General features: G+C 54.7%; 1 protein-coding gene across 10 annotated transcripts in view; it reads left to right on the top strand.

The window, feature by feature from the left end:
* Positions 1-7,240, top strand: part of Tmem266 (transmembrane protein 266) — a 109,229-nt gene extending 101,989 nt beyond the window's left edge. For all 10 annotated transcript variants that reach the window (XM_078049177.1, XM_078049176.1, XM_040274645.2 and 7 more), the window contains 2 exons: positions 4,630-4,692; positions 6,005-7,240. In XM_078049177.1, the coding sequence (XP_077905303.1) occupies positions 4,630-4,692; positions 6,005-6,591 (650 nt within the window). In that variant the 3' untranslated portion in view covers positions 6,592-7,240. The remainder of the gene's footprint in view (positions 1-4,629; positions 4,693-6,004) is intronic.
* The last annotated feature ends 4,361 nt before the right edge of the window (positions 7,241-11,601 follow it).

Raw genomic sequence — 11,601 nt, forward strand, 5'->3', positions numbered from 1 at the left:
TCTGCATGATCCCACAGGGACCTGAGGTTGGTTTGATGCTCTACTCTCGCCCTCTTGAAATTCTTAATACTTTTTGAATGAGAGGCCTATAAATTATGTGGCTGGTCCTGCCTCTGAGCCCCAACCTTCCTAGAATGAGGACAGCAGCAGTGTCTTTTCGCTGAGGAGGGTTGGGCATTCCATCCTGTGCTTAGCTTTCAGGCTTGGTATACAGTAGGTGTTCAGTGTGTACTGTCCCCTTCAGTGAGGGCTGCTGAGCCAGCAAACTCAGAACCCCAAACCAGGAATCAGGGCTTCCCCCGGGTCTTGGGGGCATGGATCTTCAGAGGATGTGAGCTCAGGTACCTCCTGCCACTCTGTCACACAGAGCACGTGAGGCACGGCTGGTTCTGTCGCCTCCAGAAACCTGGTCCAGCTGACTCACCAGCCCTCTCTGCCTCAATAGTAGGTTGGGGCTGCTGAAGGAGTAAAACCCACGTAATGAGTGTTGGCACCTCACACTCCAAGGGCTTTCGGAGGATTAGTCAGGTGGGGTTGAAAGTGCTCACACCCCAGAAGAAAGGCGCCAGGCGGCAGAGAGCAGCGGCCACAGAAGCCACCAGAGACTTTGGGCCAACGGTAAGCACTGTGGCCGCTAGACACGCATCATCTCGGGTTTTTGTTTTGGGTTTTTTGAACTCAGGGCGCTTAACCACTGAGCCATATCCCCAGCCCCTTTTTCAGTATTTTATTTTGAGACAGGGTCTTGCTAAGTTGCTTAAGGTCTCAATGAGTTGCTGAGGCTGGCTTTGAACTGGTGATCCTCCTGCCTCAGCTTCTGGATCCACTGTCATCTTGGGATCTTTACAGGACACCTGCAGCTAAGTATTTGCTATTCCCATTTTATGAGTGAGGAAGCTGGTCCTAGGGATTTGCCTAAGGCCTCAGAGCAAGTGCCTGCAGAGCTGGAGCTGGTGCCCAGGCTGTTTCCTTGAATCCAAACAAACCCTGCGGCAGGGGCTTAGGTGGAAGAGGGCAGCTCTGTGAGGCTGGCTGCACCTGCCTCCCCTCCCGTTCTGTCTCCCTAGCTGCCAGACACCCAGCACCTGTGGGTCTCTCAGTAGAAAGTGTGGGAAGGGTGAGGCTGCAGGCTGACCAGTGCAGACAGCATCCCACAGTGGCCCTGTGGCATCTTGGAGTGGTGCCAGGGAGACAGGCCTCTGACTCAGCCACAGCCTTCTGTCCAGGCCACCATCAGCAGCTGTCATATGCCAAACCCCAGACTGAGTGACAGGGAATCTGAGTAAAGTGTGACTCCTGAGACCCCTGTGGGGGCGCAGACAGAACCCCAGCCCAAGGAGTCAGTTCTGGGAGGTGAGAACCTGGGGGCCAGTGTGAAGCAGAGGGCAGATGAGGCCCGCGTCAGCACTCCCAGGGATGTCTGGACAGGCCCCCTCCCAGACTGTGACTCAGGTCTGGATCAGAGGGAGTGAGGGCGGCAGAGAAAGTGCATACTGGTCAGAGTTTTTGTGGCCACCTGGGGCCCAGGCTCTTTGTCAGACACCTGTAATGAGTGAGTGATCCCATTCATCAAACCCACGTAGGGCAAGAGCCCAAAGGGGAAAATGTGAGGTCTCACTTAAGGCTGGACACAGGGCTGCAGCAGAGGGCTCAGGGGTCCCTTGACTGGCCGCAACTTAGTGGGAGTCAGGGTCATTGGTAAAGAAAGAAAGGAGGCACAGAGAAGTGACCAGGGTCCCACTGCAGGTGGGCAGAGGAACTAAGTCACCAAGGCGAAGGATGCTGGAGGGGAGGGAGAAGCTGTGTTCAATTTTGGACTTGTTGAGTTAGAGGCAGCTGGAGGCCATTCAGGAGAAGTTGCCTGGGGAACAGGCAGACCAGTCTAAGCTCAAAAGAGAGGTCTGGGGGCTGGGGCTCAGTGGTTGAGCGCTTGCCTAGCACGTGTGAGGCACTGGGTTTGATCCTTAGCACCAAATAAATAAATAAATAAAGGTATTGTGCCCATCTACAATTTTTAAAAAAAAATTTTTTTTAGAAAAAGGTCTGGTCTGGAGGACACCAGGCTCAGGTTATCTTTACTTGGATTAAGATGTGAGCATCCTCAAATATGTATGGGAGAGGGGTCAGAGACCTCAGCAGGCTGAACCCACACTCAGAATGCTTCCAGAAAGCTGCACCTCAGTACTGAGATGGACATGCCCACCTTTGCCTACCTTTACCTGGGATAGTGGATGCAAAGCCCCGGTGGGGCGGTGAGACCTGGCCTGGCTCCCACTCCTCAGAGGAGACCTGGGCGTCCATGCTAGCCAAGCTCCGTGTGAGTCAGTAGAGAGGGCAGTTGCTCAACACACAGAGGACGTTGGGGGGGATGATGGCGCCAGACCAGTCTGTTCAATGGTCCCCATCATGCAGGGCCCTGCTAAGGGTCAAAATGAGTGTGTGTGGCACTGATCAGGACTGGGGCTCCCTTCCTGCCTCCTCCCGCCTCGGTACCCATCTGGAACCCACAGTGAAGCATTCAGTGTGGAAAGGCTGGAAAGTAGGGAGGGCCAGAGCTGGGCAGGGGCTACCCGCAGAGGACACTGCTCAGGATGGGCCTGAGGGGTCTGTAAGAGCTGGAAGGTGTTTTGTCTAAACTGTGAGTAGCCTCAGGCTTCTCCTTGGTACCAGTGGGGAAGGCAGAAGCAGGCTCTTCAAGCTTTGCACATAGTAGGCACTTCCTGATGAAATGGAGATTGGAGTGGATGCCCAGGGGGCTCCAACTATGTTCCCTGGAGGCAGGACTCCTGGCCTCAATAACACCTGGCAGAGGGCTCTGAGGTGATCCTGCACTGGGGGTCAAGGGGATAGCCCAGATGCCTCCAGCCCCTTCCCCCTCTGCTGTGTCACCTCTTAGAGCTTCAGAGCCATCGGACACGGCCACATCATAATCTGTAGGCGCCTCCCCAGCCGAGGTGCAGATGAAGAAACTAAGGCCTGGAGAGGGAATGTGACCTGGCAGCACCAGGACACAGCTAGAGTGAGGTCCTCCTGCCTGGCCCGCGGGCCTGGTGGTCCTTTACCTCTACTGCTTGAATGACAGCAGCCATGCCTGCCACCTCCAGCTTCCCGGGGTGGCCAGCAGGGCCAGACAGCATTTACAGCAAACATTATTGCCAGCTAATGCTGGAGGGGGCCTGGAGCCAGCCCCGGCCACACCCTCAGCTCCTGCATTACTGTAGACACACCTCTGACCGCAGGCACTGAAAGATAAAAAGAGGCCAAAAAAGCTTTTAAGAGCCAGGCCTCTGCTTGTGCTGTCACTCGGCCTCCCTGTATGAGGGCAGATGGGCTTCTGCAGCTAACTCAGGTGTGACCAGGAGGGCGGCCTCAGGAGCATCACGTCTGCAGAGCTCCGTTCCTCCGAGAAGTCCCGCGGGTGTGGTCTCGAGCTCTGGGCTGCCTGGAGGAGCAAGGCTTGGCCCCACTCTAGAAATCTGACTCAGGGTTAGCTCCTTTCATCTCCATAACAACTCAGGAAACTGGGTGTCACCATCCCCATTTTATAGGCACAAGACTGAGGCTCAGAGACTCACCGTGGAGCTGGGGTGTGGAGTGAGCAATCCCAGCCTGACAGGTTGCCTATCCCATCACTCTAACCCCTGCCAGGACTCTCTTGTTATCACTCGACTCCATCCCTGCCTGTCCCATGAGGCACTGCCCACCCTCAGAGCCTGTCACCCCCCTGGGGCGTTGCACCTCTTGTTCCCTGCCTGAAGGCTGTCCCCTTCCAGACACTGTCCCTACAACCTTAGGAGTGACCCCCTCCAAATCCCACCTGGCCATGTTCAAACCTTCCTGGGGCTCCTCACTGGGTCAGACCAAGCTCCTCAGGATGGCCTTGGGGTCTCCCATGACCCATTGTTTCCTCCTGCTCTCAGGCCACTCTGGGAATCACCTACCTTCTCTCCTCACTCCTCTCAGGACAATGAACTGATGTTTTTTAAAGACCCTGTTTCATGTCATCTCCCTTGATCCATTCAGCCTTCAACCACTAAATAGCCTTCTCAACAATAATACACAGGGTAGGAACTGAGTAGGGATCCCCAGCACTGTCCCCCAGGGTTAATGGCATGGAAGACTAGAGGCCTCAGGTGGACTGAGCCCAGGGGTACTGTCGTCAGGGATACTCAGTCCTGTGGCTGGCTGTGTGTTCCTGCTAACAGCATCTTGGGTCTCCTGCATTGAGACCAGCAGTTCTGGTGACCCTGAAAACTTCAGGCAGATTTAGACACTGAGGGCATCTAGACAGGAAAAGTCCTGAGGAATTATTTCCATACCACTCATCTCAGAGTTGGGGGACAGGAAGGGAAAGGGTCTGTCCAGGTCAGGTATCAAGGTACATAATGCATCAGAACCTGGGTCCCCTGGTTCCTGGTACAGCCCAACCCTGGGACTCTGAGACATGGCTCTGTGCAGAACAAGGAGGCTTCCATCCCACATAGGCAGGGCTTCTGAGAGACAGGTGCCTCTTCTCGTGGCCATAGGTGTACAGACAGGAGGTTGGGGTGAAGCATGAACTTGCCACAGTCCTTGTCTCTTGGACTCTGAAAGCCACCCCACGCGCTCTTCTCTGTTCCCACTTCACAGAAGCTGCTGTGAAGGACGACATGAACAGCTACATCAGTCAGTACTACAACGGGCCCAGCAGCGGTGAGTCTGGGATGGAGCTGTTCTGCATGAACCACTGTGCAGCCCCAGGTCCTTGCGACCCCCTCACCCCCACACCTGAGGACCGGCAAAACTCAGTCCTGCTTCAGAGATGGCAGCAGACTCCAGGGCCAGAGCTGGGGTGGCCACGGGCTGAGCCTGCGGGTGCTGGAGTGGGGTGTTTTGTGATCACTGACCCATGAAAGCTGCAGTGGAGCCTTACAATGAAAGGGGGGTGAGATCCAGATGGGCTCCCCCATCCTGAAACCCCCTCAGGTGAGCCAGGTGGAGGCCATGTGCCTGGGCCGAGGGGCAACAGATTGTTTCCTTCTTACCATAAAGTCTCAGGGAAGCCTAGTGGGTTTTACTTACAGGAAAGATTGGACAAGGTATTAAAACAATGCCTTGTCCTTTGGCATCTTGTTTCCTTTTTGCCAACACCTTAAACCCCAAGTTTGGAATTCATAGCCCCTAAATCCTTGCATGTCTATTGTAGAGACAGAATATTAAGTTGCACAATGTATGATGTATTTGAATTTTTTTCTTTTCTATCATTTGGCTCCTAAAGACCTCTTTCCTCTTCTCCAAGCCTCATCCAAACTGCTGGTTTCAAAGACCATCAGTCTCTAGTCCAGACCCCTCTCCCCATCTTCCCTCCCTACCCCCACTGCAGTCAGCCCCTGATTTGTGTCACCCAGAGCAGAACTGAGGAGTGTCCCCTGCCCCTGCCATGCTTCCTGACAGGCCAATCAATCTTCTGCAGACCAGTGCTGATCGGGCCACTCCCCACTCCCCATGCTGGTCTCAAAAACATCCAGTGACTCCGAAGACTGAGAAGTCCATGCCCCTTGTCTGGGCACGTGGTGCCCTCTGAGTTAAGATGGACTGGGTTAGGTTAGTGTAACAAATGCCCCTGCCCCTGGGTGGCTTAAATAAAGCACCAATGGCCCAAGGCAAGTAGCCTCGGGCTCTGCTCCCAGGTCATTTTGCCCAGTACCCAACACACAGAGCAGCCACCATTGATTCTAAGATACTGGCTCATAAAACTTTCACTCAGAAGTGCCACAAGTCACTTCTCATAGATGACATCAAAATATGTCCCATATCTGCACCTGAATTCAACAAGATGAGCGGCAGTGAAGAATGACCAGGAACGGGGGCTCCCCTGAGGCCTCCCTCCTTGCAGGCTGCCTCCCATAGGCTGCCCACACTCACTGCCCACCCCACCAACCCCACTGCTAGCCCCGCTCATACCAGGGCTGGGCGGGGCATGGCCAAAGGCGAGGTGTGACCGGCATCGCCTCCTTCCTTGCAGACAGCGGGGTCCCAGAACCAGCTGTGTGTGTGGTCACCACGGCGGCCATCGACATCCACCAGCCCAACATCTCCTCAGACCTCTTCTCAGTTGATGTGCCCTTGAAGCTCGGTGGCAACGGCACCTGCGCCAGTGCCACCTCGGAGGGTGCCACCCACAGCTCAGTCACCTGGGCCCAGAGCGACAGCAGCCAGACCCTGGGCTCCTCCACAGACTGCAGCACCGCCCGAGAAGAGCCATCCTCTGAGCCCGGCCCCTCTTCCCTGCCACTGCCGCCCCCACCCCAGCCGCAGATGGCAGAGGCCACGGTGCGGGACCTGCTGTCCTCCCTGTCAGAGGACCCCTGCCCATCCCAGAGGGCCTTGGACCCAGCCCCCCTGGCCCGGCCTAGCCCAGCCGGCTCGGCCCACGCCAGCCCTGAGCTGGAGCACAGGGTAAGTCTGTTCAACCAGAAGAACCAGGAGGGCTTCACTGTCTTTCAGATCAAGCCTGTCATCCACTTCCAGCCCGCCGCCGCCGTGCTGGAGGAGAAGTTCAGATCTTTGGAATCCAAAGAGCAAAAGTTGCACAGGGTCCCTGAGGCCTAGAGCCTGCAAGTTCACTGGGGGAGGAGGGGAGACAGCCATCTTGAAGCTCTCTCGGGACCCAGGAGGCCACCGAAGGCCACACAGGGGCCCAGGATCCTGCCTGGCCTCCCTCAGGGTGCTGCCTGCCTCCAGGGAGGTGATGCCAGACCAGGAGGCCACGTGCCTCAGACCTCAAAGCCCAGAGCTGGCGCCTCCTCTTGCCCTGCTCAGGGGAGGGTGGTGCTCATGGCTGGGGTTTTGTTTTTGTTTATGGTTTTTTGTTTTTTTTTTTTAACCATTTTTACAAAAACCAGCCTGTGGCCCAGTTTCAGCAGGGTAGAGTACGGGGGCCAGCTCAGCCTCTTCCGTTGCCTTCGTTCCTGATGCCCACCCTGGACCCTCGGGAACAGCACTGTGAGCAGGGGCTGCAGCCCCACCCCAAGCCGTCTTTTCCAGGAATCCTGGGTGGAGCCGACACAGACCACCATCTGAGCCTATTTCATTTGTCCTCATTTCTCATTCCGGCATGAGCATTTCTGAGTTCTTCAAGACAAATCTAGTTTTCACCTTCACACAATGTGACGGACAGATCTGGAGGGTGGGGGGCTGGGGAGGGGCCACAGCCATTTTCTGACCTTGGCTTTAATAATAAAAACCAGCTGCACTGAGACTCCCAGTTGGCGAGGTTTTCCTTCGGCTGTTAGCCCAGGTGGAGCATGCGGAGAGGCCCCGGGGCCAGGTTGGTCTGGTGCAAGCCCACCCTGACCTCAGGCTAGTCCCCTCCCCTCCACCTGCCACAGTGGACCTCAACATTCTGCCTTCCTCACTCGTGACTCCCATACCAAGTCCCTGACTCAGGGACCCTATAGAGACCTCAAACTCAGCGGGTCCAAACTTACCCACAGGGTTCCCAGCCAGGTACGGTCATCTGGCTGGTCACAAATGTACATGGCGTCCATTGGCTCCCTCCTCATCCCCTACGAGCAGTCTTGATTCCTGGCCATTCTACTTTCCAAATTATCTGTCCTCAGCCCCATCATAGCCTCACTACGGCTCAGATCCGAATGGGGCTGGGTGGTGTAGGCTTCCCATTGACCCTCCCCCATATCATCCTCCCAGGAGGCTCAGCCTCATCTTCCCTGCGTAAAGGCCCACATTGGTTTTGTGTTTATGATCATCATGTTTTCTTTATGTGCAGCGGGTGGGAACTTATTTTTTAAGGACTCCTTTTTCATCCAGAGAGCTCGAGTGTGGCTCACAGCTGTTTGTGAGCTGGCCCAGGCCTCCTCTCCAATCCATTCCCTCTCCCCTGCACTTTGGAGGTCAGGTGTCCTCCTGGATTCTGCGGCCCCTGGGACTCACCCTGACACTACAGTAATCCCATGGCGTGGTCAGCGTCAGCCCTGCCTCCCTCCCAGGCTGTTCCTCAAGAGCCTGGCTCAGGCCTGAGTCCTGTTGGCAGTCCAGGACCCTGAAAAAGGACACAGAGTCTATCAGGAAGATGGCAGAATTGCTGGGCACGGTGGTGCAGCCTGTAATCCCAGTAGCTCAGGAGGCTGAGGCAGGAGGATTGTGAGTTCAAAGCCAGCCTCAGCAAAAGTGAGGTACTAAGCAACTCAGTGGGATCCTGTCTCTAATAAAATACAAAATAAGGCTGGGGATGTGGCTCAGTAGTCAAGTTCCCCTGAGTTCAATCACCAGTACTCCCCCCCCCCAAAAAAAGAAAGATGGCAGAATTAAAAGCAAGGGAAATTACCTTGTGCTGGAAAAGAGCATCCTCCTGATTCTTGGGGAGATCAGCAGTTGTCAAAAAAAGTGTTAAAGTAGGGTGGTGGCACAGTAATTCTGTACTTCGGAGGCTAAGGCTGAAGAAGAACAAGTTTGAGGCCAGTCTGGGCAACTCAGATCTTGTCTCAAAATAAATTTATTTATTTATTTGGTACCAGGGGTGCTAAACCACTGATCCATATCCCCAGCCCTTTCTTTTTTATATTTTATTTAGAGACAGGATATTGCTGGGTTGCTTAGAGCCTCAATAAGCAGAGGCTGGCTTTGAACTTGTGATCCTCCTGCCTCAGCCTCCTGAGTCACTGGGATTATAGGCATGTGCCACCGTGCCTGGTTCAAAAGGGCTGGGCTTGCAGCTCAGTGTTACAGTGCTTGCTTAGCCTGTGTGAGGCTGTGGGCCCTATCTCCAGCACTGCACACTAAAAAAAGGTATTAATGTGGCAGCATCCAACCAACCCACTCTCATGATGTCACCAGAAGATCTGCCACAGGGAGGCTTTCAAAGCAAAGGATAAGAGTAGCTGTTGTGAGCAGCTTGGGTCACCAGCAGCTAGTTACAGAGTGGAAGGAACTTCAGGCCTGTGCCCATGTCTACAACCCTGTGAGGCAGGTATTACAGCCCCATTTTACAGATGAAGAACCTGAGGCTCAGAGAGGCTAAAGAAACTTCCTGAGGGTCAAACAGTAGTCAAGATGCACTGAAATGGGAGCCCAAATCTGCCTGGCACTGTGCAAGACACTGGGGCTCCCAGAGCTTAGAGCTTTTAGAAGCTCAGAGGTCATTCTTGTCTTTTGCCACGTGATGAACCAGAGGGCATCACATGATTTGTAATCTGCAGGACAGGAGCAGGGGCCCATTGACCGACAGCCGCCCTCCTAGCCAGGCCCAGCTTGCTGAGCTGTGACATCTTCTTTGCCAAATTCCCTTTGCTTCAGCTCTTGAGCCAGAGCTACTCCAACATGTCACAGTAAGCTGAGTCCAGGCCAGAAGGGCACGGCAAGCCCCAGCCACTGGCCAGCACTCACCTCTGCTGTGGACTTCTACTCCAGGGAAGAACCACAGGAAAGGGAGAAAGCAGCGTCATCTCTGTCCCTGGTCTTCGTCTACTCCCATGGCAGCTCTAGGGCCACGTAAAGTCAACAGGGAATGCTCTGGCAGGGTTTTGCCTCACAGCAACTTGTGACCGCCCCAAGAAATCAGCATGTGTGTGTGTGTGTGTGTGTGTGTGTGTGTGGTGTGTATGCGCGCACTTGTGCTCTGGGGATTGAACCCAGGGATGCTTTAACTACTAAGTTACACCCCCAGCCCTTTTTATTTTTTATTTTGAGACAGTGTCTCACTACGTTGTTTACAGCTTCACTAAGTTGCTGAGGGTGGCCTCAAAATTGAGATCCTCCTCCTTTGTCCTCCCAAGTCACTGGGATTACAGGAGTGTGCCACTGTGCCTGGAAAGAGATCAGCTGTGGCCTTCACGCGGTGTTAGAGCTGCCACAGGAATATACAGACCAGGGACAGGTGGCCCCTGCCTCCCCAACATCGACAATTCACAGCGTAAGAGGTGCAGGCAGAAGAAGCTGCTCACCTTCCTGTGGATGTCTGAAAACCTCATAGTGATGGAAACTTTTAAAGGGGGATTTTAAAAGAATAAGAATACCAGAATTAGCTTTTTTATTTTTGTGATTTATGAAAGTGATTTTCATGCAGTAGTTTAAACACTGAGATGTAAAATTGACCCACTTCCAGAAAATGTGAACAGAGAATTTTGAATTGCCTCCCTGACTTAGAGTCAGGCGTCAAACCATTGAAAACAAATGGGAATGGCAGGGGGACGGGGCAGGACAGCACTGCGGGCGGGCAGGGGAGCAGCGGGGTGTCGGGAGGGCTGCTTGGGCTCCAGAGAAGTCTGTGCAGGAAGAGGAGATGTGAGCAGGGCGGGAAGGAGCCCTGTGAGGGACACCCTGGGGACAGCGGGTGGGACAGTGACGAAGGCCTCAAGGTCAGGCTGGGTTGACCTTTATCTTTAGAGAAAGGACTGCCAGCAGAGGAGTGACCAGGGTGACCAGGGAGGGGCCAGAGCAGGGGCAGGGTCTAGAGAGATCACAGGGTTCACAGGAGCTTCACAGGGGCAGGAGGATGAAGGCCACGGGCAGCTGGGACATCAGAGAGACCGAACTGGTCATGGCACCCTCTGGATGGGGAGTGAGGGGAAGGGAAGTGGCAGAGGGAGGAGAAGCCACCAAGGCCAGTCTGCAGTGTCTCAGACTGGGCTGTTGGGATTACCCTGAGGGCTCAGAGGAGGGTGCCTCAGACGGAAAGCATGCCACTCTTTCCTCTGCTGTGTTGGTTTTTTGTTTTTTTGTTTTTGGTGGCACTGGGAATCGACCCAGACTCTCGTTCTTGCTAGGCAATGCTCTAATGCTGAGCTGCAGCTCCAGCCCCAGCCTCCAGGGCAGTTCTTTCTGCAAACTTACCTACCCTCCTTCCTGGCGGAGGGTGGGGGCCAGGCCTGTCTTATCCCGTCCCTGTGCAGGTCCTGGGGTGGGTCTTGAGGGCCTGGAGTGCACGAGATGGAGGTAAAAGCTGAGGCTTTCACAGCTCCCCCGAGGGCTGTAGCCCAGAGTTACGGCCTGTGGCAGCTGGGGGCTGGAGGAGATGGGCCCGAGCACTCCCTGGGAGGCTTGCTGCCCTGGAAATGGCTTCTCTGCTCATCCACCCTTTCAGAGAGCCCAGCCTGGGGACCCCGGGGAGCTGTCTGGGGCTCTCCCAGAAGGGAAGAAGGCCTGGGTACCAATTGCTGTCTCCTGCAGGAAACAGAAGGCTGGTAACAATAATGGCTCCCATTAACTCATTCCCATGGTGACGGGTGCTCTTCATGGTCTCCCCTCCTCATCACAGAGGGTGATATTTTCCCTGCTTTGCAAGGAAGTAAACTGAGGCACCACCGAATGATTAAGCAATTTTCCCATGTACACACAGCTAACTAGTCATTGTAGGAATTAAACCCAGGTCTCTCTGGGTGAGGGGCCATGCTGGATGTGGTCAATCAAACCTGGTGCCATCTGGAAAGCCAGAGATAAAAATCAGGACTCCAGCTCTGTAACCCTGCAGCCACCTCCAGAACCAGCCCCCAGGCTCAGCCTTGCCACTGGCACCTCAAGAGCTAGACCCATGACCAGGGTGCCACCCTGACATGCTAAACCTGGGAGCAAGGACAGTAAGGCTCAGAGCCAATAGTTCAGGTG

Source organism: Ictidomys tridecemlineatus, chromosome 5 (assembly GCF_052094955.1).
Source record: "Ictidomys tridecemlineatus isolate mIctTri1 chromosome 5, mIctTri1.hap1, whole genome shotgun sequence".
NCBI classification, from domain to species: Eukaryota; Metazoa; Chordata; class Mammalia; order Rodentia; family Sciuridae; genus Ictidomys; species Ictidomys tridecemlineatus.